We start from the raw sequence: 25,989 nt of genomic DNA on the forward strand, positions 1-25,989 counted from the left end.
TGCCCCAGCCATCCTGACATTGGGAACATATAGGGCCTTGTCTGTGCTCACTCCCGTTGTTCTCATGATTTCCTTTGTGAACCCCCAAGTATGTCCCCTGGGTTTTCATTTCTTAGGTATGTTTGGGGATGCTTTTTGAGGAGCACATTCTGTTTTTGTTGCCTTGTTGGGTTTACTTCCCTCTGGGCCCAGTTTCTTGCTTTGTGCCAGTGAAGCTGTCATTCAGGCCCTTCTCACCTGTATCTGAGAGAAACTGAGCCAGAATCCCTGAGGTGGCAGGTGGATTTCTGCAAGTGTCTGCCCCCCCCACACACACATTGGGAATTATTCCCCATTTTTTATGGTTATAAACAAAGCACAGGTTCCCAAACAGTAAGTGGAAACCCTGCCCTGTGTGTTTGTTTTAGCAGAAGGAAAGGTTTATTTGGGGCTTATGGTTCAGAGGGTAGTCCATCACCATCATGGTGGAGAGCATGTCAACAGGCAGGCAGGCATGGTGCTGGAGCAGAAACTGAGAGCTCATATTGCATCCACAAGCAGCAACCAGAGAGGGCTAACTCAAAATGGCAGTGTCTTTTGAAACCTCAAAGCCCATCACCCACTTCTCTGATACATAACACACCAACTGGAGACGAAGTATTAAAACATCTGGGCCTATGGGGGCCATTCTCATTCACACCATACTCCACTCTCTGACACCCACAGACTTGTGATATTTTAATACAAAATGCATTTAGTCCAACTTCAAAAGTCTCCCCTGACTTTCAGTTCTAACACTGTTTAAAAGTCCAAAGTCTAACGTCTCACCTGAGACTCAAGACAGGCTCTTAACTGTAACCCCAGTTTCAGAGGATTAAGAGTTCATTGCCAGCCGGGCGTTGGTGGCACACGCCTTTAATCCCAGCACTCTGGAGGCAGAGGCAGGCAGATCTCTGTGAGTTCAAGGCCAGCCTGGTCTCCAGAGCGAGTGCCAGGACAGGCTCCAAAGCTACACAGAGAAACCCTGTCTGGAAAAAAAAAAAAAAAAGAGTTCATTAGTTCATTGCCATAATATCATGTTGAGGATCCTGACAGCAGGCAGGCATGTGTAGGAGGACTTTTCCGTCCTGCCATACAGTTCCCAAATAACCACACAGAGACTTATTGTTAATTATAAAGCTCAGCCAATAGCTCAGGCTTGTTACTAACTAGCTCGTACATTTTAAAATTAACCCATATTTCTTATTTATGCTCTGCCATGTGGCAGTACCCTTTTCAGTGGCAAGTTCATCTTGCTTCTCTCCATGCCTCCTTGCTACTCCCAAGAACCTGGTCTCTACTTCCCAGCATCCTCTTAGTCTGGTGCTCTGGCCTAACCTTATTCTGCCTAGCTATAGGCTAGTCAGCTTCTTTATTAAACCAATCACAGTGACATATATTCACACAAGGAATGTAAAGGAATATTCCACAGGCATGGCACAGGAGAAACAACTGAGCGCCACAAGCAGGAGGAAGCAGAGGGCCTACCTGCTTTTAGAGATAGTTCTCATGTAGTCTGTAGCTACTTGCTGAACAGCTGAGGCTAGACACCAGCTCCTGGGACTCTGGCCTTCACCTCCTTGGTTTGGTAAATGGCACTCAGCTGTGCTTACTGGTGAACATGCTGCCTGGCTGCTTGCCCACTACAGGACCCTGTTGGGTAGCAGAGGAAGAGACTTTGTAGCTCTCATAGAAAGCTAGCTGCTCTCAGCCTCCATGATCCTGGCTCTCAGGCTCTGGGTAGGGAAGGAAGGAAAACCACAGATGCTCTGGGAGTCACAGTTGGGATTTGGGTTGTTGTATAGGTTTGCTGAGGCTGTTTGCTGGCTTTCAGAGGTTCGAGGCTTTGCTCTGTGGTCCTTATGGGGCATTCTCCATCTTCTCTTCCGTGTAGCCCAATATATCCATTCATTGGGCACTACACACTATTTAGGGTTGCCTCCCACGAAAAGTGTTTAGGTGTTTGCCTCCCATGTAGTGTTTGCCTTAGGCCCGTAAGCCTGCACCCTCCTCACAGGTAGGCATCCTGGGGTCCTGGTGCTACTGGTGTAGAGGCCTGGGGTCTGGGGGACCTTCTGACTAAGGATAATGGTGGCTATAGAAGCTGGGAAGGTATGAGCATGGCTTGCACCAGACTACCCAGCTTCTCCAGGAAGATTTGCCTGAGGCCACACAGGGAGTGACACCCCTGGGATGCAGTGCAATGGCAATGTTGACAACTTCAAGGCAGATGGGATCTTGGGATCGAGTTCCAAGATGTCTTTGCTCTGGAGAACCTCAGACCTCTCCACTGTAGCCAGGTTAGACACACTCACCATACTACACCAGCTGGGCAAAAGGGGGCCAGAAATGTGGAGCTCAGAGTGGGTCCTGGGGTCCTGATGGGATGAATACCTGGTAGGCCTCATACCCAGAGCAGGGGCAGGCTGGGCTTGCTCTTTTGAGCTGGGTAAATCATTTGTTCAGGGTCAGCCTCAAACCCTAGTCTCTATCCAGCAGTACTGTGGGACAGTGGTAAGGGTGGGGTTAGTGAGCAGTGCAGGCAGAACCCTAATGGCCTCTTGCCTGTCTGGACAGACTGCCTGCTGATGCTGGTCTACAAGGACAGGTGTGAACGCTCCAAGGGTCTGCGGGAGCGCAGCAGCCTCACCCTGGAGGACATCTGTGGCCTGGAGCCTGCCCTGCCCTATGAGGGCCTGGCCCACACTCTGGCCATCATCTGCCTGTCCCAGGCTGTCATGCTGGGCTTTGACAGCCATGAGGCCATGTGTGCCTGGGACACCCGTATCCGCTACGCATTGGGTGAAGGTAAGTGACATGAGTTCAGGCTTTGAGTTGATGCCCCAGTGGGCTGCAGAGATGGACGAGACCCCAGGAAATCTTGTAGAAATATGAAAATGGGTGGATGTCTCAGAGTGAAAGAGCCAGGGGTGCTCAGGCTAGGGGACAGTGCCATAGCCATTAAAGTCGCTAAAATGACCATGTTAAAACTGGGACCCTTAACTAACCAGGGTAGTCCCGACTTCACCCTTGGTGTCCCACATGTTCTGTATCACCCCAGAACCTGGCAGCCACTAGGATCAAACTTCAGAGGCTCGGGAGGAAGAAGAGAACCAACAACCCAAAGTTGTCTTCTGATCTCCACAGGCACACTGTGGCATGTGTGGATCTACACACACACACACACACACACACACACACACACACACACAAAACACATGATGATGATGATGATGATAAATGAATAAATAAAACACATTGCCCACACAGGCTGAGTTTTAGGCAGCTGAGATGGAAGCTTTTTTTTTTTTTTTTTTTTTTTTGTAATCCATCCAAGAACAATGGAGCCTGGTAGACAGTCCTAGAGCTGCGGTGTAGACAGTGTAGTGAAGGTACAGGACAGGCAGTGTTAGTATAGAAGCCCTCATCTTTCTAGAGAGTTCTCTGGTGGTGGTTCATACCTTGGTGGCAGCCCCTCCCTCATCCAGGTAAGGCAGGGGTCATCCCACAAGGTGGTGAGCTTCCCAGGCCTCTCCATAGAAGACAAAAGAGAACTGGTGTGGTTTGACAGAACCCTGTAGACCCAAGGGTGGGTTTGCTAAGGACAGATCCAAGGCCTCAACTTAGAAGAGGACCAGGTGGCATCATTACTCAGATCCCTCTGGCTCTGGGGTCTGGAGATGAAGTGGGCAGGGGACTGGCCCACAGGCCCTGCAGGCAGACAGGCTGATACTGGCTCACAGGCATGGGCTGCCTTCTGATATGGGGTGATTTAGGAGAGTGGGGGGGGAAGGCACTGACTTATGGCTGTGCATATAAGGGCTTTCAAGGCAAAAAGCAGAGCTGAAGTAGTGAACAAGACCATGGCAGCATCTAGCTGCCTCTGAGCCATGTTAGTCTCAGGCAGATCTGCCAATCATGGCCTCCTGCTCTGGACACAGGGTGAAACATACTTCACTCCTCCTGAGTGTTGCTTTCCCATCTCTGAAACTGGACCACATTGGCTGCCTTGATGGAAAGGGTCTCCTCAAGGAGTGGCCTTAGTGCATGGGACCTGCCCTAAAGATACTAGAGAGCACGGTAGTGGCCATTCCCCTCAGAAGACTGACTTACCTCTGACTAAGGAAGATCCTGGAATATAGGCAGGATGTAAGTGGGGCCCAATAACATCCTTGGCACTTCCCAACACTTGTCCTTCATTCCTGATTGAGTGACTGTGAGGGCATGTCACTGGCCTGACCCTGGAATACTCTTCCTCCCCCCATCTCAGCCACCCCCTGGTAATGCCCTTTTGTCCACTGTCTGGCCCTCAGTGCATAGGTTCCATGTGACGGTAGCTCCTGGCACCAAGCTGGAGAGTGGTCCAGCCACTCTCCACCTCTGCAATGACATCCTCGTCCTGGCTAGAGACATCCCTCCAGCTGTCATGGGGCAGTGGAAGCTGTCTGATCTCCGTCGCTATGGGGCTGTGCCAAATGGATTCATCTTCGAAGGCGGGACCAGGTGTGGGTACTGTAAGTATGCTGTGTGTGTGGGATACTGGGGACACTTGAGCTAACTAGCCTACTCATGTTAGCTTGGGGACCTGACAGGAGGCTGTGGGCTGTGTCCCCAAGCAACAGGGCTGCAGTCGCTCAAGCTGGGCATGGCACTCAGCACTGAGTCTGGACCTTGGCTGTTTCTGAGGATGGGAGGGAGCTTGAGGGATCCTGGGAATCAGCCAAAGTGTCACTGTGTGGCTTGTGTATGGGGTCACCGTGTCAGAGTTCCTTCTGTTCAAGGAGAATGACAAAAACACAAACAGTAAATGCATGAGTGAAGTCCCATGGATTCTGTAGTTGAAGACTGTGTACTTGGTGGTGAAGTACAGACTTGCAGTCACTAAGGGGACAGAGCCCTTCTCCCCACTTAGAGGCCAACTGCACTACACATTTGTGCTGACTGCCCAAGGTGATCATTCTCCTGGCAACCTGGCCTCATAGGGCTGACATGACTATAGTTAATTTCTGTATTAAGGCTAGGGAGCCTCTGTTGTCCAGAAATCTGGACCTTGAGTGGTGTAATACCTAGGTCAGGCAGCGGAGACTTCCAGTAACCTGTTCATCCATCCTACCCCTGTCAGGGGTGTAACCTGACCTATACTGGGCTGTGAGGAGAGTGTGAGATATAAGAGTTTGGACTCAGCTCCTATCTGACATAGCCAGGCTTGGTAAGGCCTGATTGGATGTGTATCCACGGGGATCTGAGAGTAGTGTCTCCCTCTCTTTGGGATGGCATAGATATGTGTTGTGCTGGTCACTGGCTGCCTGGACCCCATATTCTACAAAGGGCTGAGATGAATGCCATGCCACACAGTCTCTGTTGGATACTAGGAGCAGACAGTGGGCTTCTGAGTGGGAGGCAGTCTCATGGGGACCTTTGAGAGGTGCTTAGCAAAGGGATACATGAGGAGATAAGGCAAGGCAACATTCCTCCCAGGACAAAGATGTAGCATGACATCACAGTGCTGTGGCAGCATGACATCACAGTGATATGGCAACATGACATCACAGTGCTATGGCAGCATGACATCACAGTGCTATAACAACATGACATCACAGTGCTATAACAACATGACATCACAGTGCTATGGCAACATGACATCACAACACTATGGTATAATGACATCACAGTACGATGGCAGCAATGACATCACAGCACTGTGGCAGCATGACATCACAGTGCTGTGGTAAGTACAGCCATTTCCCATGCCAGCTGTGGTGCTCAGTCTTCTTCCTTGTCAGGTCTCAAGAATAGGGGATTCCAGTTGTGGTTGGGTGTTGGGATGGCCAGTGGGTCCCCTCTGTCATTGGACAGCTGGGAACTACAGGCCAGTCAGTCATGTAGTGGTCTCTCCCTTCTGGGAACCTCTCGATTTGGGAGTTCCTGAAGTCACTCCGATTGAGCAGGGCAGAATCCTTGCTTCGGTCTGTGGGATTCCCAGGTACAGGTTAGGCATGGTCCTGTCCAGCACACCCTCTATGCCAGGCAGGCCTCTCAGGTGGTCTGGGCCAGAGGACCCATTTCTGTGGAGGCCTGTTCACTTTGTCTGGGCTCCAGTGTATTAGAACCTGCTGTACATTCTTCCCTGACCCTCTGAGTTTACTGATTGGTCTCTTGGTGCCAGTGGGCTCCATTCTGCTTGTCACCATCCTGGGCACTGAGTGCTAGTAAAACCAAGCATCTGACCTGGGCTGCTGTGTTTTCCCTGTGTCTGCGGTAAGCTATTCAGGGCTGACCAGAGGCTTCTGAGCAAGGTCCTGAATTAGCTTGTCAACTTCAGGAATCTGCCTGGAACTAGTGTGCCTGGAGCCAGCTAGTCTGGGTCCTGCTGCATTGGCACTGCTGGGAATTCTTTCCCTCCAGACCAAATCCTACTTGGCTCATAAGCTGCTGGAAAAGGCTGTGTGGTGACCATGGTTGGGTGCTGCATCAAGGCCTGGAAGCCCCTGTTGTCAGAGGCCGGTACTTGAGTAGTGGAATTCCTAGGTCAGGCAGTGGTGACTCTGTAACCTGTCCACCCATTCTCCCCTTGTCAGGGGTGTAAACTTGACCTATGCTGGACTATGAGGTTTAAGAGTTTGGGCTCAGCCCCTGTATAGCATAGTCAAACTCAGCATGGCCTGATTGAATGTGTATCCACAGGGCTCTTGGAATGATGCCTCTCTCTCTGGGAAGGTCAGTATGGAGGGATGAAGAAAACCCACTCTTCTGTCCCTGACAGGTGCTCTACAGCTCTGTTCTCCAATAGGGACAAGCTTGGCTCTGCCCCAGCTGGTTATAGAAATTGCTACAGCCAAGCTGTGACTCCCTGACACAACATGGGGCACAAGGCAGGTGGGCAGAAGAAGTGGCTGGAGGCCATGCATCTGCCCTACATGTGGGCAGACCCAGGAAAGGAACTGCAGCCCAGTGTGACTCATGGAGCAGCAGGCATCTGGAGTTGACTACAGACCCGGCTGGAGTTGTTAAGGCAATAGAAGTTGGCTCCTTCACAGTTTGGGGTCAACAGTCCTAAGGCTCTTATTCTAGGGCCTCTGGGGTTATTTCTGATTTCCTCACTAACTGCTTGCTTCCTGGTGTCCCAGATGGTATCTCCATGTCTCTCTCTCTCATGAGGATTATCACTGGCTGTAGGGCCTCCTGGATCGGCCAGGATAGTAATGTGTTCACATCCAACCTAGCCCACCTGCAAAGACCCTTTCCATATATACATGTGGACACGTCTTTTGGGAGCCACCGTTTAGCCATGATGGTTATAAAATTGAGTCATGGTGCATATGACTTAGCCATGTCTAACTTGGAGGACAGATGGCTAAAGGGCATTATCAGAAGACCTTGGAAGAATTAACATTCTCTTTCTTTTCTGAGGACAGACCCCAGCCTGGCCCTGCCCCTCTAGAACATGCCCTGTGGTTCTGCCTTAGCCTGCTCTCCAGAGAGCATAGAGGTGACCCTGTCCCCAAGGCTGCTTTTCATCTACTCAAACTTGTTAGTTTGGCTGGATGTCAGGAACCTGGTGGGGAAGAGAGGTCCTGAGGCCACTTGCTCTGGGACAGGCTCAGTGGCAAGCAGCAGAAGGACACCCCGGGAGTTAGAAGACTAGGAAGGAAAGGCCTGTGGGGGAGAACAGGTGAAGCTGACATTAAGGACAAGCAAAGTTTCTGGAGAAAGGAATTAACCCAGGAAGTCCCTGCTCCCACTGCAAGGCTTTTCAGGACTAATTCCATGCCGTGCCCCCAGAGTGGCAGGATCCTCTAATACTAAGAATTCAGTGTCAGACAGCAGGAAGATGCCAGGCTGTTCCCCAGTTTGGGTCAGATCATCTTGGTGGCTCTCTCTCAGGTACTGTGCCTATCCTGGCCCTCCTTCAATGGGATTGCCTTAGAGTCCCCAGGAAGTGCTCAGGACTGTTCCTTCTTCTTGGCATCATCTCTGGCCCCAGTATCCCTCCACCTACAATTATGGCCACTGGAGACAGGTTGTAGTCCCCTTTGGTGGTATCTGGCAAACATAGGTTAGAAGCAAGTAGCATGTAATAGCCATGTATGATTCTGACACACAGAAGCAAAATATAACATCATGGGTCCTCACAGAGACTTGGAGTCCTGGGGAAAGGCAAGAGACTGGAGAGCTGACCCAGGCTGGGCCACTGCAGCAGTGTTTGCTGGGTACTTGGGAATGACCAGGCCCTATGGTACCGACTGGAAGGGCCAGTGGGTCCTAGAAGATTCTGGTGAGAACTTTAGCAGCACAGTAGCCGTAGCAGGGTGGCTGGTGGTTTTCAGGAGCGCCATCTGCATAGCAACTGTGGGAAAGGCAGGACCTCTTGCTGAGGTGGGGGTGACAGGATCAGGGCTGGGATGAGGACCCTTGGCTCTGTGGAGCCCAATGCCTTTCTAGTGCTTTGTTCATGGGCAGCAGGGGTAGTGATACTGGTGTCCTAGACAGGAGGCATTTGGTACAAAGGCCCTTTGACTCAGTAGGGTGATGTGACATTCAAGAGATGTGGCCATCTGTAGGGACTTTCCTGTGGCCTCCAGAGAAGATTCTGCATTCAGTGGCTGGTACTGATTCGGGCCCCTGGGACTGCCTGTCACGATTCTCCAGGCCCATGGTCATGTCTCTACTGGCTTTGCAGGTTCTGCTGGCCTGGATTTGAGTGGACTTTCTACCTTTGTAGTCATATAGTGACACCAGCATACAGAGTGAGTCCAGGCCCCACCAATGTGGTATCTGCTGTCATACAAGTTCCAGGCGGCCATGGTGGGCTTCCTGAGAGCTGCCCTGCAGGACACTGAGAGGGACATCTAAGTGCTCACATGTTCTCTAGCTCATGGGGCCCCACCCACTGGGGCTTTCACCCTAGTTCAATTTTGAAGAAGAGGAACTGAGGCATGGGCTGCCACATGTGGCCATGTGGGGACAGTGGCAGAAATGGCCCAGCTCATGTATTGCTGTTTCTCTGTGCAGCTGTTCCCGAGGCAGGGTGGGGCTGGCTTCTTACCCCAGGCCTCCATCCGCCACGTGCCAGCCCTTCTTCCTCTTGAGGAACAAAAGGCCTTCTTGGGCAGAGTAGGAACCAAGCTGGGAGCCAGGGAGCAGGACCAGCTGCTAGGTAATTCAGACATTGCCAGCTGTCAGCGGTCACCATCTGCATCCTCTGGGGTCTGGTTTGCTGCAAGCTATTAGAAAGAGGAGAGGCAGTGTCCTCTGACCTCTGAAACAGGCCATGTGACCTTCTGGGGTACATGGAGACTTCATGCTTAAGCTCAGGCTACTATATAAAAGAAATTAGGTTCCTAGACAGAAACCTCACTCTTTGGGGATGCCAGTGATGGATGGTGTGTGGCTGACTGCAATTCTTCAGAACACTTGTGATGGAGCCCAACGTCTTGACTTCCTCTTCTGGATAAGAGAGCAACTGTCAACCCCACCATGCAACTCCCTCCTGAGGTGACCCTGTATACAAATAGAGTGCCTGATCTTGGGCTTGGGGGTTCCCCTTGCTGAGATCTGGAAGGGACCCCTCATGCCCAACCTGAGCGTGGCTGCTCACTCTCCTCCTGAGGACCAGGACCTCAGCTTGGTCTTCATGAAACAGAAGAGTCAGGGCCTATCGGAATCCTGTACTGGTGTAGGCTGCAGAGGTGAGCAGGAATCTCCAGGGACCAAAGTGGGTGCAAGAGAGCAGAAGTAGGCAGAGGAATGGGAGTCATGAAGGAGTGGCCTCATCTAGGCTCGCAGTGTGTTCTATGGGTCTGTGAAGGTGTTGTCAATGGTGCCCAGTAACAAGCTGACAGGGTCTTTAACTGATGTCCCTCACTCTGCTCAGGAAGATGCTGGTCCCTGCTGGGCCAAGCTTGAGACATTTTCAAGCGTGTGTATATCTAGAGGTCATTGTCATAGTGATGTCAAGGAATATTCTTTACTAGTGCAAAAGCTGGTACATCCCAAGAGTTCCTGGCTCCTTATCTTTGGGTCATTGTACTACCCATTGGTATGTAGTAAGCACCCCAAGTGTAGTGTCTGTTCTACTGCCTATAGTTCTGGGTCGGAGTTCTGGGCAGGGCTCAGTGAGGTGGCCTCAGATTGGGTCACACGAACAGTAGAAACCAGGATGGTGGTAGGGCCTATGCTTGGTAGGGGACCACAGTTCCTGTTGGGACCTCCTTTACTAGCAGAATAGCTGTGCTTTTCTATGTGGTGGATGGTTACAAGAGGGGTGGTGCCAGGCTCTCTTATCCCAGAACTGGAAGAGTAGAGTGTTGCTTTTGTTACTTTGTACTATTCAGAGGAGGCTCAGACTGGCCCCCAGGGTGGCGAGGAAAGGGGATCTAGCCTCCTGGCTGGGAAGTCACATGGACAGGGAAAATGGGATCTACCCATTCTTGGAACCTACAAGCCAGTAAGCAACACAGAGAAGTAAGTCCCCAGAGGTGTCTTCGTATTCTTACCTAAGGGTGGCTCCTCTGGCAGCAGGTCCTGAGAGGTCATTGGGGCCACTGTCACACGGTGCTTGGTCTGGAGTTCAGTGCAACAGACAGGGAAAAGGATGTGAGGCAGAGCAAGCATCACCAGGTCTGTTTCAGAAGGGAAAGAATCTTAGGATGAGCACCTGGCTTCCGTAGATGGGGGTGAGGTCAGAGTTTGGAACGACTTAATAAAAGGTGACATCTTAAAGGATGTCATTACAGGCTAAGGAGCATGGATCATGCGGAGGCATGCTTGGTGAGGCAGGCATGTTTAGGGAGCCCTGGGTGATTCTGAGAGCCTTGGGCAGATAGGAAGACAGAAGGGACAGGGTAGGAGATAGAAATGTGCCCCCAGGGAGGCCTCATCCCTGGACTCTGAGGGCCCAGGTTATTGAGCCCTTGAAGATGGTTGTCCTTCAGAGCTGTAGATGGGGAGCTAGGAGGGATTCCAGATAGGCATTTGGGGCCTAGGTTGATAGCTGCTGGACTTTTGTTCCTTGTCTGGCTGACTGCATCTCCTGGGGGAGCATGATACTCCTCAGACGACAACGCCGTGGTGGAATGCAGGCCGGCTCCACTCCCTTCGGTAATGTGGTTTTTTATAGTCGGGGGACTGATTGTCCTGCAGTTTCTGCCAGCTGCTTGTAAGCTCAGGATTAGAGGCCTGGCCTTCCATGGGAGCTGGGGCCAGACTGACTGAGCCCTACAGTGGGTGGGGTGGTAGATGGAGACAGGGAGCAAGTATGGGATGCTTTGTGTGAACTGGCCAGCAGACAGTGGCCAGCCTGATGAGCATACTTCACTTAACCAAGGCCCAGCAGAGTTCTTGGCTTGCAGAGCCCATCTACCAGATCCACCAGGGCCTTTCTGAGGCAGTGAGCCTCTAGAGGGGACCTCCTGGGTGGGCTTCAGGATAGCTGTTCATTTCTGCTCCATGTCCCACCTTTCTTTTGGTCCACAGCTTCCCAGTGTAGAACCAGTATAGTGGTGCTGGGCAATGTTCCAGTGGCCTCTGCCCTAGGCTTGAGTCCATCTCTTGCCTGAGGTCATGGACATTCTTGCCTGCTCTGGGTTCTGTTTGCCTGTCTTTAAAACAAGAATGGCATTGCTATACCATGTGGTTTAAGATGACACAAAGCTTTAGCAATCAGAGGTGCTGTCATTGCCTGTGTGTACTGGGCGGTCATGCCTGCATAGGTACTAACTGAGTCCCTGGAATCCATAGCTTCATAGTCAGCAAAGACAGAATGTGACCTAGAGGCAGAACTGCAGAACTTTTAGTGAGGGGACTTCTCAGATCTTACCCCTTTCTCCAGTCTTAGAGCTGTCCCTGCCTTCTGTCCCTGAGAGTCCTCCTACATGGACCCTGCCTGCCTTTCTTTGGGCAATGGCAGAGGCCTGGAGCAGAGAGAGAGATTCTTGTGTGGTGACATACCGAGTGTCCAGCCCAATGGCCTTGGCTCAGCAGGTGGGTGCAGCCAGCCTGGCAGCTCTCTCATTCACTCAGCCAGGGAGGGATTTCATTCACCCTTGGTGGAGGCATGGCCCAGCAGGAGGGCCTGGTGCCTGATGGCAGGTGGCCTCGGGGTACCCTCCCTGCTGACTTATCACTCTGAGCCTCTCTGGGCACACGGGCTTTGAGTACCTATGTGGTCCCTCTGCCCAAATGACCCCAGGGCTGATTGCACAGCATTCCTTCCTTCTGCTGAGTGGGCAGGAGGGTCAGAGTCAGCTCTGGGACATACGCTACCTCAGGGGTTGCTCTTTACCCTTTGACCTCCAAGAAAAAGGAGAGGTTACTCTTAGTGTGGGGGAACACTGCACTGGTCAGAGTGACAGATGATCATTTGTGGTGTGGGTGTACCACACTGTGCCACAATGGGACAAACATCCATAGGTAACTTGGCACAGCCCTGGGTGAGGGTCTGAGGTGACTGACAGCCTGAGCTCCTGGAGACCCAAGAAAACATCCCAGAAGTGCCTCCCTTGTCATTAGCACAGGCTGGTGGAAGAGCCTTGGGAAGCCTGGAGGGAGCCTGGAGGGCAGAGGGTAGCCTGGCCTGCATGTCTGCCCACAGGAGGTGCATGCAGTGTGTTGATGAAGAGCCTTTGAGAAGAGGGGTCTTGGATAGAGCAGTTAGGACAGGATGCCGTCATGAGATATGGGACCATTGTTCTCAGGCCATGTGGTGCTGTCTGGGAAGGGCACCCAGCTGGCATTTTGGCACAAGTTTCCCCACCCATCCCTAGGCATTGCTAAAGAGACAGCACTCAACTCAGCACGCCGGGGACACATTGTTGCAGGTGGAGGAGGTTGCTGCCCTGGGCCATTTCCAGGCAGGCTGTGGTGGTATAGATCTGGCTGGTTTTGTGTGTGAAGCATTTAAGATCTCCCTAGGAAGCAGAAGAGACACAAGAGGTCTGGGGCTCTGGGGGTATAGCTTCATGAAGTTGTATAAGATCATTTGGATTTGGGTTGGAGATTGCTCGGGTTTCTTGCATCCCAATCCTAGAACCACAGGCCTACTCTGGGTGTCTCTCCAACCCCTGAGGGGCTGGCTGACCACTGTGTCTCTCTGTCCTTCCTCTGCAGGGGCTGGAGTCTTCTTCTTGTCCTCAGCTGAGGGAGAGCAGATCAGCTTTCTGTTTGACTGCATTGTCCGAGGCATCTCCCCGACCAAAGGCCCATTTGGGCTTCGGCCTGTTCTCCCAGGTGTGTGTGGAAATGTGGCAGGGAAAGGTATGCTTGGTGGTCCAGGGCCTGGTAACCTGCTTCATCAACCCAGTGAGGTAGCCTGCCCTTTGCCAGCCACAACTAAGAACCCTAGAGCCCACTGTCCTGGGACTATAGCATTCTAGCCACTATACACCCTGGGGTTCCTAAGGGGGGTCGGCTGGCATGTCTCAGGCCTGGCCCTCCAGCAGGTGCCCCTCCTCCATGAATATGGACCACTGGGACACCAGGGCCTGTGGCCTTCTGGTTAATCCAGGTAAGCCACAGCTGCAGGGGCTGGACAGTAAGGGGCCCAAGATCCTGGGGAGGGAGCAGAGAGAGAGCTTGGCTCTAGGTCACTGGCATGTGGATAGCTGATCAGTCTCTGCTAGGGGTCAGGACCATGGTGTCTAAGCCTGGCATTTGGTCTAGGAGCCACTCTGAGGTTATCTGGTTTGTATGGGGGTTTCAAGATGTACTTGGGGTAGGCTCCAAAGAATGTGCCTCTTATCGAACCTCTAGTCCCTGCAGTGGCCAAGGGCACCTTGGCCAGATGTGCTGCCAGAGCTAAAGGGCTCATGGCCTTGGCACTGATGAACCCAGAGTAGGATGGACTTCCCTAGATTCTGGCAGGTCCTGAGTTGGGGGCCTCATGTAGAAGTTTCCCAATGAAGACAGTATCCAAGTGTGACTACACATAAATGGTCAAAGCTCCCATCTGCTGGGTCCTTACATGGCCATCTTAGCAGGGTAGAGAACACAGTTTTAAATGCTGGGCCACACTCACTGGCACCAGGCCCTCCATATCTGCTCTTGCCCACCCCCAGCAGCCAGTGAGATAGCTGCTGGAGAGCCTGAGGCTTTCCCTGTGGTTAGAGCCCTCCTGCAGCGCCCCCTGCTGGTATTTTTTTTACCTTGCAGTTGCAGATATACAATGTGAAATGACAGTGAGCCACTTGGGTATCAGAGTAGGGGTGAGGCACACCATGCTTTTCTCCCAGAGACACACATTTTTAGAGGTTCCTTGGAGCATATTCTCCCTGCAACTCACCCTGGTGTATGTGCCACTGTTGGTATGCTTGGAAGCAGGACCTAGGCTTTAGGGATACCCACTCTCCTTTTGTTTTAAATGGTTCTTGGTGAAGGGAGTACTGGACACAACACTGGGCAGAGAATGGCATAAAGGCTCATCTTGGAAGTGAGTTTTGCCCCAACACAGGCAGGGAATAGGCTGTCCCTACATAGGGCCATTGGTGACTGTTGGTGGTTGGCTGGACTGGTGGGGTACCCAGACCTTCTTCACATCTGTCCTTATCAGATCATCTGGGTGTGCTCAAACAATGCCGCTACCAGGGCCTGGGTCTGCAAGCATTGTACCCTAGGTGTCCTGCTGAGGTATATGGGACCTTGGATCACTCCAGCATGCCAACTGTGTGGATCATAGTCAGCATCCAGCTAGGGCAATTGTGGAGTCCTACAGCATTGACCCATGTAGGGAGGGGTTGTGGGTGGACAAGGACTCTGTGGATGGTCTGACATTAAAGTTCCGTGTTGTGAGGGGCTCCTGGGATGCACGCCCCACTGTCTAGGTTTGCTGGTGTGCTATTGTGTGGACTCTCACTGGGATCAAACCCACTGAGGCCTCAGTCCTCCACATGAAGACCAGAGAGAGCCTAGAGGGGGGAACTCCTGCTCTGAGGACAGCATTCATGATGCTTCAGTGGCCCTTTATAATTGGGGTGCACCACTGCTGGAGGCTTGGCATCCATAGCTGAGGTGCCAACCATAGGGGCACCCCCCCCCCCGCTCTCTGGGGCCAACTGTGCTCCAAAGTATTTCTGAAGGAAGGAAGGAAGGAAGGAAGGAAGGAAGGAAGGAAGGAAGGAAGGAAGGAAGGAGGCTACTGTGAGCTAGAAAGGGATGGCCAGAGGCCTTCCTTACAGGGTATATTTTCTACATGACAGTGACTGTGCAGGCAACACGCACAGGGCCAGAGGAGCAGGTCCCCACTGCTCACGGTCTGGCTGCCTTTCAGCCAAATGTTGACATTGTCAAGGGCTTCACATAGGCAGTGTGGATACGGGCAAGGAGGGCCTCACATGAGCACCCCAGCAATGACAGCAGGGGAGGGGGCCTGGGGAGGACAGGGTGGCAACCTTCCTGCTCACTGTCACCCATAGTGGTATGGCTCAGGGACAGCAGATGATGAAGGGCCAGGAAGAGATCCCACCCACCCTGGGAGCTGCAGGCAGTAACAGGACTGTGGAGACATTTTATTCAGACCAAAGTGGAGCTCCTGAGGAGTGGGTGTGGTGAGCTAGGGCTGGGCAAAGTTTCCCTGAGGAAGTACCATTATCAAGATCAGGGGAATTGTGGTCCTTGCGGGTGTCATTATCAGCTAGGAGAGGCTCATACCTGGCGAGGGCAGGGAAGAGGGCCACAAGGACAGGGACCTAGGCAGATGTGTGCCTATCCTTGGGGTCAAGGACCTGAGTTGCAGATTATACACAGACAGGTACCTATGCTGGACAGAGAGGGGACCAACTTCAGGAACAGACTTAGGCTGGCAGTTCAGGATTGTGTGCACAGGGACAAGAACATGGGGTGGGCAGATGGGGGTTTGTTCACAGAGAGACCTAGGCTGGGCATCTAGCAGGCCTGAGTGGCTGGTTTGGGTATCCTGTGTTTGATACCCAGCAGCTGGGCCAAGGCGCAGGGCAGGGCTGAGCCTCCTAGGGGTTAGCTCAGGATGCCTTGGCTCTGAAGGTTCTAGACTTACCAGGTGTCCTGTCGGTGTAAGGATGGAGTGCAGGGATGGTTGTTGCCTCGCTGATCCTTTTCTCTGCACAGACCTGAGCCCTGGAGGGCCCTCAGCCTCAGAGGAGCGTGTTGCCCAGGAAGCACTGGAAGCCTTGCAGCTGGAAAAGCGACTTAGCCTGCTTTCACACTCCGGCCGGCCAGGCAGTGGAGGTAGAGTCAGTGGTTGTTTTTGTCTGGGCTTCAGGGACCTTCCTCTGAGTACTTGCCTGCCCACTCCATTCCAGGCTGGGCAGCAATCTGTCTGCATGGGCTGTTGGAGTCTCCATATATGCATACTCATGACCCTTCTGACCAGTGCAGGTAGCTGCCATACATTGTAGTCATGCCTTCTCCCTCTTGTCCGTCCGTCCGTCCATCCATCCATCCTTACTGCTGCTTATTCATCCTTTGCCACCCATCCACTTAGCCACTCACTGCTCCCCTCTTCCTGCATTTTTCTTTTTTCTCCTATTTATCCATCTATTCTCCCTTCATCCAGCCACACACTGTCCTCTAAGCACATCAAATGCTAACAGCAGCTGTGATGGCAAGTGTGACCTGGGTTTGAATCCCTTCCCCACCCACTAACTATGTGGCCTGGGCAAGGCCCAAGCCTTCTGCAATTTAGTTTCACTGTATATTTTCTGACAAAATGCTCAGGGGCCAACTAAGCTGGCTTCTCAGGAGCAGATGGTCCTCTACAGCTACTGTCAGTTGGAACATGGATGGAAGAACCTGGAAGCCTGGCCAGGAGCAGCTGTGGTTGAGGGATGGAGGCTGGCTTGGCAGGCAGACTGTTCCAGGTCTACCTAGGCCAGAGAAGTACCGTCTAGTGTCTCTCATCATTCCCAGGGGTGCACAGTGGGACAGTGGTCCTCTCCCTTCCCAGTCCTTCCCTTTGGAAGCAGGGACTCTCAAGCTTGCAATAAGCTTTCTTAACTCCTTGGAGGATTCGCCTCTAGTATCTGCTCTGGGAGCCCTGCCAGCTAGGCCAGGCAGGCTGAGAGGAAAAGCAAAGATGGCATGTTTCATTTTTCCATGCTCACAGAGTGAGACAAAGCAGTCTTGGCAGGATGGGAGGGTTGTGGACAAGATTTGATCCCAGGCAGGCTCTTGTCCTCAGAGGCTCACAGTCCCATGAGGAGAGGAGGCAGGCTGGATGAGGCAGGCTGGTGTGTGAGCATACCTGGGATGGTAAAGGAGGATGTGCTGCCCCAGGTCTTAGTGGCCAGGATGGTGGTCGTAACAGTTGGATTGGGAGAGGAGGAAGAGGAAGCCCAGAAGCTGGGTCACAGATATACAGCATGGAGGGTCTGTAAATAGGAACCTGCCTCAAAGGGGACTGTAGAAGTGAGGGTGAAGTCCAAATGGAGAGAGTCAGACTGGGACCAAGGAAGTGCCTGGGGTAAGGAAGGAATAGGGGCTCTAAAACAGCACTGAAAGTGGGCCAGGGGTTGGATGAAGAAGGGGCTGCCTTACGGATGCCGGCCTCCTGCTCCAGCTTCCAGGTGTAGGGGCTAGGAAGAAGTGAACTGTCATAGCATGCTGACTGGAGACCCCCCCTCACCTGCTTGGACTCCCCCAGCAGCCTCAGTTTCTGCTTTGTCTAGGGGATGATCGAAGCCTATCCAGTTCCTCTTCCGAGGCCAGCCACTCAGACATCAGTGCCAGCAGCCGGCTCACTGCATGGCCAGAACAGTCCTCGTCCTCAGCCAGCACATCACAGGAAGGGCCAGGGCTGGTGGCTGCCCAGGGTCCTGGAGAAGCCATGCTGGGAGCCTCAAGGCCACCCCTCAAGCCACTGCGGCCTCGACAGTTACAGGAAGTTGGCCGCCAGAGCTCCTCTGACAGTGGCATTGCCACGGGCAGCCACTCCTCCTACTCTGGCAGCTTCTCATCCTATGCTGGCAGCAGCCTGGACGTGTGGCGGGCTGGAGAGGAGTTTGGTTCTCTACTTAGCTTGCCTCCTGGAGCCAGTGCACCTGAGCCCAAACTGTGTGCCTGCCCACCTGGGGTGGCTGAGTACCAGGTGCCCACCTCATTACGACACCACTATGACACACCTCGAAGCCTGCGCCAGGCCCCGAGAGACCCAAGCCCAGCCTCTCCGGGCGGCCCTGACCACAGTTCAGCCACGGACTTGGGTGGTCAGGCACCCCCCTCCAGTCGACGGCGGGGACAGGCAACAGAAGGCCCAGGCAGTGAAGCCACACTGCCCAGCCCATCCCCTGGCGAGTCCTGGGAAGCAGGCAGCCCCCATTCAGGGCCACCTCCAGCTTTCTTTTTGTCATGTTCAGTCTGTGGCGGACTCAAGGTAAAGCCCCCTCCCTGAGATAGCAGGCTGGCCACTGCTGCCAAAGGCTGGATACGGCTCCTCCAGACAGGAGAGGAGGGTCACTAGCCTCTTTGTAGAGGGGGTGCTCTGTGCTGTTTTGAGAAGCCACTAGACCTGTGGCAAGGGCCTCAGGGGCAGGATGACAACCACAGGGCTGTCCTCCCCTAGGTGGGTGCTATGGCTGCCAGTGACGGAGGCTGGACAGGTTGGGGTCAGGAGAGCCACTGATCAGCTTCTCCCACAGTCCTCACCTTGTGGATCAGACATGGGGGCGCTATGCACATGGGCTCCTGCCATGTATTGCACTGCTGGGGGTAGAAGACATCCATGGTTGGGGTCAGTTCTCAGTGACAGTGATGCTTGGCCTGATCCACTGCATTCTTCCTGGATAACTGACCCTCTGTCATTCTTGGTCATTTCTGCAGTATACAGACACATTTCTTACCCAAAATCTAATCTACCACAGCTGCTCTGGACTCCCTAGTTCTGTGAGCCAGCAGCTCTGTGTATGCAGCCCATAGACTAGACACAGTCTATATGTGATCTGCTTTATATCTCACCCTGCAGCACCCACAGGTGGGGTCGGTGTCCCATCCCACGGGGAGGAAACTGACGCTAAGGAGGCTCCATGACTTGAGGGGTCTGTGACTTTGACCCCCTCTGCACTCCAGCCTGCTCCAGGGCTCCTGGAGGGCTCTGAGAAATGGGCTGCCTGACAAGAGTGTGCAGCATGAGTTTTCCCTGGGTTCCTGAGATCAGTTTGCTGGAGGGTCTCTCGCAGAACCCCCCCAGCAGTGTTCCCTTGTGCCTCCTTGTTGGGACCAGGAAGCTGGTGGCCAGGACCAGGTGGAAGAAATCAGGGCTCCACTGGCATTTGGGGGGTTCTGGCCCTACCCCACAGGTCATCCTAGCTCTGTGTTCGGGTGTCTCCATCCCAGGCTGTGTGCCCCCTTGCACAGAGCAGAGGTGCTCCGTTTCCCAGTGTCAGAGGGTCGGTGTGGCTGTGCCCACCCTTTGAGTCCCTCCATTGGCACCTGCAGTTCCGACCTGGCAGGCCAACTCACCTGTAAATGCCTCCATCTGTACCTGCACTATCAGCCAATCATGTTGCTCTATTGCATATTTAAAATCTGTTTGTAATACATTCTCAAACTGGAAATAAAGTTATCTTTTTGTACTGCCTTGCCTTGTTCCATTTGGCCAACCTCCCCGCCAGGCCTGGGACTGAGGAAACTCCAGGGGCTTGGCCCTCAGCCTGGTTTGGGTGTTTGGATGTGGGGAAGAGGACAGGTGGCTTTGGATAGCCTTGGGGCTGGGGACATTGTGTGTGTGTGTGTGTGTGTGGTGTGGTGGTGAGCATATAGTGTGTGTGTTTCACATATGGCTTGTGAAAACCACACTGAGGTGAGCAGTGGTCATTCAGACTCAGGTCCAGGGCTGCCCATGATCAGTGTGCGTGTGTTTCACTCCCCATGAAGAGCTTGCTCTGAGCTCAGTCTCACCCAACCCCTGACCTAACCCAACCTATTTCATCCCCTACACCTCACCCCACCCAAGCAGAGAGAGCTCCAGGGAGCAGCACCTCCCTGCCTGCCTGTTTCCATCCTTGCTGGCAGCCCTGCTGAAAGTTGTGAGCCTGGCTCCCCCAAGCTGCTGTGTAGGGAAGAGCAGGCTTTGGGGCTTGGCCATATTCAATACCCATTGACTGGGTGACCCTGAAAGTCACTACCTCTGTGAGCCTCAGTTTCCTCCTCTATTGATGGGTAACCGTCCTCACCTCATGGGCTGGCCCAAGGGTCTGATGAGATCCTGTGTAAGCACCCAGCAGATGTGTGTTCACTAGAGAGAGCCGGGCATTCTTCCTACAAAAGGATTGAGAATGCAGATTCCCAGGACCAGAGAGCTAGCAGGATGGCTAGCCAGAGGGGCAGGCACTTCTCTGGCCTGAGCCCCTTGTTCCCTGTACTTAGTCCTCTCTGTTTCTATGGCTCCTCTCTGCAGCAGGCAGAGTGGGCAGGTGGGCAGATCTGGTAAGGTTGAATCCATACTGTTGGAGCCTGGATGTCCACCCTTACCTGAGGCAAGCTGGCCTGGGCCCTGGACCTGGGTGGATGGAGGTTGGCCTGTGGGCAAGAAGTCCTCACTTCAGGAAGGGAGAACCATAGTACACTGGGAGAAGGCGGACATCAAGTGGAAGGTCTCCAGGGGAAGACCATCCCAGGCTTTCCTGTGCCAGTCTATCCCTTTTGACACTAGAAGCCCCAGCAGTTTGCAAAGGCGTCAGTGATTAGGGTCTCACATGGAACCCAGGGTCACCAGCCGTCCCCAAGGCTGCCCAGGGCTCTGTTATAAATGGTAATGCCGTCAGATCCACATGGTCCACTCAGGGCAGACCATGTACCCTGCCTGTATCCTGGGCATGTGACTATCACTATCAAGCTGGCCTGAACAGAGCTGGATATCATGTTCCCTTTTCTGCCCCCCTCCTACCCCCACGAGGCCTCACTACCAAGTTGCTCCTTTAGAGTCGCTGGGATTGTGGGACACTTACCTGCTCAGGAAAGGCCCTTTTACAACGGGTGCTGGAATGTTTGGAGCCCTGGCAGGTTCAGCCTCCACTTTCTCCCTGCTTGAGGGGGGTAGTTTGCGCATGAGACAGCAAATGCGCCCAGCTATGGCCTTCATCCTCCCCCACCTGCCCATGCAGCTACTCTAAACTGTTTCCTTTCACATTCCCTGATCAGGCTCTGCCCTGAAGCATAGACCCAGGACTCATTCTGGGGCTGGGTGACTGTTTGTCCCAGGAAGGCGCTGTAAGGTATAGGGCAACATGCCAGAGCCAGAGAGTAACACTGGTCACCGTGGGCCGCGTAGCCATGCTGTTCAGCAATCATGTGATACTCAGGTGATGGACAGTAGGGTCTAGCTGAACCATAAGCTAGAAGGGAGTAGCCTGGGGGCTCTTGTTTGTAAAAAAAACGTCTTCAGAATACCTCTGGCCTCAGCTGTCTCCTGGACTGTCATGTTTTGACATTGACCACCATTGCTTGGGTGGTCAGGGCAATGGGGTCTAAGAATGAAAGGGTCTGGAGGATAAAGCTATGTTCCTCCAATCTGTAGATTGTCCAGATCTTCAGACCTATGCCATTTTTGGAGTTACCATTCTATTTCTTGTGGTTCAGGGGGCAGGGCAAAGGGTGAGTGCGATGTACACACTAATCCCTGTTGTTTTTGGTCTAGGTCATGGCTACATCACCCTCTGGACTCACTGTGACATATCCAGGTAGGCACCTGGCTTTGGACCCCAGCACTCACCGTGCAGGGATGAAGGGTTCAGAGTTAAGGGGTAGCAATGTTGGACGGGAGGGGTATGGACAGTGGCATTTGGGGAGCCTGGAACAGGTGAGCAGGGTGAGGTGGTAAGCTAAGGACAGGTGCATGGCTCTGGGGCATGACTAGATGGCCTGTTTAGGAGTGGCCAGGTGAACAGCTGGACCATGGTCTGTAGCTAAGGAATCAGATTTGAGGGGTTTGGCTCCAAGACCTAAGTGTGTATCAGATAGCAAGTGGACAAGGAAGCAATGGCCCCCAGAGGTTCCATATCCTCAGGACAGGTTTGTGGAAGGGTGGGAATGTCAGAGAACTCAGCAAGCAAGGAAGACTTCTTGGAAGAAGCCTGGCTGTCAGCGGATGAAGGCTCGAGGTTGCTGGACCAACCTGGGAGGGTTGGGAGAGGCTATAGGTCTTGGGTGTCTGGCCTTGGGCCAGGTGGCTGGAGGCCAAGGGTACCTCTGGCCTTGTCTACTTGTGTATGGGTGCCACAGATCCCTGGGTCTTTTTTTTTTTTTTTCAGAGGTGACTGGTGCCTTTGGAAGGCCAAACCCTGTAGGTAAGATAGAATCCAATCAGACCCAAGGACAGTGGGGTAGAAAGCAGTGGATGGGGCCACAGGCAGGCAGGGTCAGCACACTGGCCAACAGGAGAGCCCAATCCCATCTGTTGCTGGAATTTTCTGTCTGGGATGCTCGGCCCGGATGCTGGGTCCATGTGGAGCCTATGGTCCAGGGTCTTCCCTGACATCATGAAGTAACAGGGGTGGCCCTCACTGTTTAGACATCTCCCTCTTCTACCACCTCACTAGGATGCCAGTATTTTACTTTGATATAATGGATACCCTACCCCAGGACCAAAGAGGCAAAGATGGAGAGGGTAGCACAGGTCCCTCTCCCTCTGAAGGCAAGGGTGGGATGTTGTGAAAGGTAGGACCCTAAATGATGAAGGACATGTGGGTTTGCTCTGGACCAGACTAGGAACAGAGGTGTGCTTGGTTATGGTCCTGCAGCTGTGGGAGGGAAAAGTCAGGCAATAATATCCCATTGTCTGTTTTGTTCTAGTAAGTATTTACTAGTCTTACAATGATGCAGCCAAAGCTAAAATTGAATTAAAGTACCAGGAAGGACATGGGGCATAGTGAACCCACACCTTCCTGACCAGCTGGTCATGTCTGCTTGGAAGGACAGTGAGTTTATCTGGAGAGGAGGTACTTCATGCCATCTTGACAGCACCCTCTGGCCTTTGACTTTGGATATCAGTTGGCTTTGAACTTTTCATCTATGTCTCTGAGTTAGGTTTCAGGTTTCTCCTGCTTCTCCCTGCTCCTCCTCAACTCACCTGTCCAGATCATCTTGAAAAAAATGGATTGAATCCCAGAGTGCTGAGACTCAGGGAGCATGTTCAAGCCCACTGAAGCACAGAGCCCAGCCCAGCCACAGCTCGCAGCTCGAAGCTCTCAGTCTTTGGCCTTCAAAGGCTTAGTGCTGAGGTCCATCTTCTTCAGTTTCCAGGCCCCAGACCCCAGTATGCGCCATCCCCTCTCCTCCTTCCCTTAGCCAAACCCCTTCTCCAGTCTGTTAGCCCAACCCTAGGAAGGCCTGCTGTGGGCTCTGCCTTGTTGCCTGGACAGGCAGTGCTGGCTGACACTAGCTTTCCCTCCACCCTGCCAGTTAAGCCTTGGGGAGGTTTTCTTCTGCTATGATGGATTCTCTGTGCTACAAATGCATGAGTCTCAGAAATCCTTTGCTTCAGATCAGAGATTTTCTGGGGATTGAAAAACCTGAGCCTGCCTATGTTTGCCAGGGGCTAAGACAGAATGTTCTGTGAGCAAGCAAGCAAAGCCACTGATCTGAGGCCAGCAATGGACTTCCCCCTTGGCCCTGTGCAGCAGCTGAGTCTCACCATAGCTTAGACAGTACAAGGATCTTAAAACCTCCAAGGACATGTACTGTGTAGTAGGGGGTCTGGCGTGGGGTCCCCAAGTCTGGGGGCTCGGGCTTGCTTCAGTGAATAGCCGAGGTGTACCCCACACAATCCTGGGTCTCATACTGGCTGATGGATGTGTGACTTGGGAACTTGGGGTCTCTCTGCCTTAGTCTCTCTGTGAAGAGCAAACTGTTGCCACCCACATTCCACACTAGGCATGTTGGTGGCAGGAAGCAGGAGGAGTGGGAGAGGCGCTGACTGAATCTTTCAGATGGAGCTGTTTCAGGGACATGGCTGGGTGGTCGGGATCCTGGGACAGACAAGCAGAGCCAGGCCTGTCTCTGGATATGAGGAGTAGAAACAAGCTTACCTGTGGTGCTTTCAGTGCCCCCAACCTGAGCCCCAGCCCAGGACTGGATTCTGTGGGCTTGGCATGTGCTATGGGGCAAGGACTTCACCAGCCTGTCTGTGTCTAAGCTGCCTCTATTCCAAGTGTTGTGGGGTCCATAAGGGTCAGTGACTGGATGGGGAGGGGGTAGTGTGTGAATCCTAGAATCAAAGCACTGGGCCAATGGGAAGTGGGAGAACTGGGGATGTCTCCAAGGTGAGATAGAAGGTGGGAGGAGGGGACTGGGCCAGGAAGGATGGGGAAGTTCTTTGTTGAGTGGCCTTGGGAGAGGAGAGCTGTACAGCTCCCAGCTACATCTCAGGGATTCAGAGGCCTTCTCTCCACAGGATCTCCAGGGCCCATGGCTGCTGACAGCCCAGGGCTGGAACGACCACGTAGTGAGCTGCCCACCTATGTGAACATCCCCATCAGCCCTACCTCTAGACTGCAGCTGCACTACATGGGCCTGGAGTTCCCAGGGGCCAGTGGCAGTGTGCGAGGTGAGTTCCCACAGGGAGGCCTCATAGGGGAGTTGTAACTGTAGCTTTGGGCCTGAGCCCCATTACCTCAGCCCTGGCTAGGGAACCCTTTCTCCTAGCTTGCAAGTGACCTTTCCAAACATCCAGGACCCTCAGCCCCTGCCCCAAGAGCTGTTGCCCAGGTCCTGACATGATTACTAGGATAGGTGAGAATGAAAATGGATCAGAGTGCCCACTGGCCCTATCACCTGATGCACCTGCAGACCAGGCCAGGGGCGTCTGGGCTGGGAGCTATTCCTGCTGGGTCCACTCACTGTGGGTTGCTTTCAGGAGCCAGCACTTCACGCTATGCCCAGATTGACATCACGGCTACAGAGACAGCACATCGCGTGGGGGTCCGGCATGCACAGACCCGGGAAGAACGGTTGCCAGAGTTGGAGCAGCGGAAGAAAGGGCCCTGAGGCTGCAACTTGGGTTAGAGCTTGCTGGGCACCTGGCCAGCTGGACCATCTTTACCCTTTTGTGGGTGACGGCCCTTGTGACTAGGGTCCCTGGCCGGTCTGTGTACTCTGGTGGTCAGTGATGGAGGATGAGTCTTGGCCTCCTGCTGCAATGGAGGCAGTGGCTGGTCTTTGTGCTTTGGAATGAGCCGTTGAAGGTTCTGGGCCCATCCATCTCAGTTCATTCCAGTATGTGAAAGTCATGCAGCCTCCTCTCTGCCATCAGGGCCTCTAGCCTCACTGGTGCCCAAGACTGACCCTTCTCTTGGCCTGAACAAGTTCTTCTAGGCTGTGGGGGTACCAAGGCACCTATCTCCAGGTGTTGGGAGCCTCAGTACCTGTTACAATAGTGCAGCTACAGCTGACCAGTGGAAACTGGAAACAGTCTCCCTGGCCTGGAATGCAAGCTGCACTACCCATCCTGGAAGAGTGGCCATGATGACGACAGCTTATACTAGTAGAGCACTCTGAACCAGCTCTGTACTGCAGAGGGGCAGACTTGCAACTGCCATACCACTGATTGGCTCTGCCGCTAGGGCTCTGCAGCACCCCCTACCCATCTCTTCCTGCGGTGTTGCTACTGAGCCAGGCCCTGTACCTTGAGGTGAAGACCATGGTGGGGACAGGACTGTTCGTTCTTACTTGCCATTTTGTTGGGACCTATTCCAGCCAGTCGGATAAATTGTTTTAAATCTCTACTGTTATATTTTTAACAATCCATATTATTTTCCAAAGCTGTGATGCCTTTCATCTGTGATTTCTGCCCTGGACTGGGTGGGACCAATATCTTGCAGCTTCTGGGTCAAGGGGTTCAGGGATGGGAGTATATGGTGTCCCGCGCCCGCTCTGTATTCCTCGCCAGCAAGAAATACACGCAGGACACTCGGATCCTTCTGCAGACAAGCTTTAATGCATTAGACTGAGCAGAGACTGAGCAGAGACTGAGCAGAGACTGAGCAGAGACTGAGCAGAGACTGAGCAGAG

General features: G+C 53.2%; 1 protein-coding gene across 4 annotated transcripts in view; it reads left to right on the forward strand.

Moving 5' to 3' along the window:
• Nucleotides 1–24,966, forward strand: part of Dok7 (docking protein 7) — a 31,208-nt gene extending 6,242 nt beyond the window's left edge. Inside the window, exons 3-10 of one of the 4 annotated variants that reach the window (XM_027387127.2) lie at nucleotides 2,596–2,826; nucleotides 4,332–4,532; nucleotides 13,126–13,245; nucleotides 16,096–16,215; nucleotides 17,655–18,358; nucleotides 21,620–21,662; nucleotides 24,374–24,526; nucleotides 24,836–24,966. In XM_027387127.2, the coding sequence (XP_027242928.1) occupies nucleotides 2,596–2,826; nucleotides 4,332–4,532; nucleotides 13,126–13,245; nucleotides 16,096–16,215; nucleotides 17,655–18,358; nucleotides 21,620–21,662; nucleotides 24,374–24,526; nucleotides 24,836–24,966 (1,703 nt within the window). Of the gene's footprint in view, nucleotides 1–2,595; nucleotides 2,827–4,331; nucleotides 4,533–13,125; nucleotides 13,246–14,121; nucleotides 14,143–16,095; nucleotides 16,216–17,654; nucleotides 18,377–21,619; nucleotides 21,663–24,373; nucleotides 24,527–24,835 lie in introns of those variants that run through there. The other 3 variants (XM_035452546.1, XM_035452547.1, XM_035452548.1) reach the window with 3 other exon arrangements.
• Nucleotides 24,967–25,989: the final 1,023 nt, after the last annotated feature.

Source organism: Cricetulus griseus (assembly GCF_003668045.3).
Source record: "Cricetulus griseus strain 17A/GY chromosome 1 unlocalized genomic scaffold, alternate assembly CriGri-PICRH-1.0 chr1_1, whole genome shotgun sequence".
Classification (NCBI taxonomy): Eukaryota; Metazoa; Chordata; class Mammalia; order Rodentia; family Cricetidae; genus Cricetulus; species Cricetulus griseus.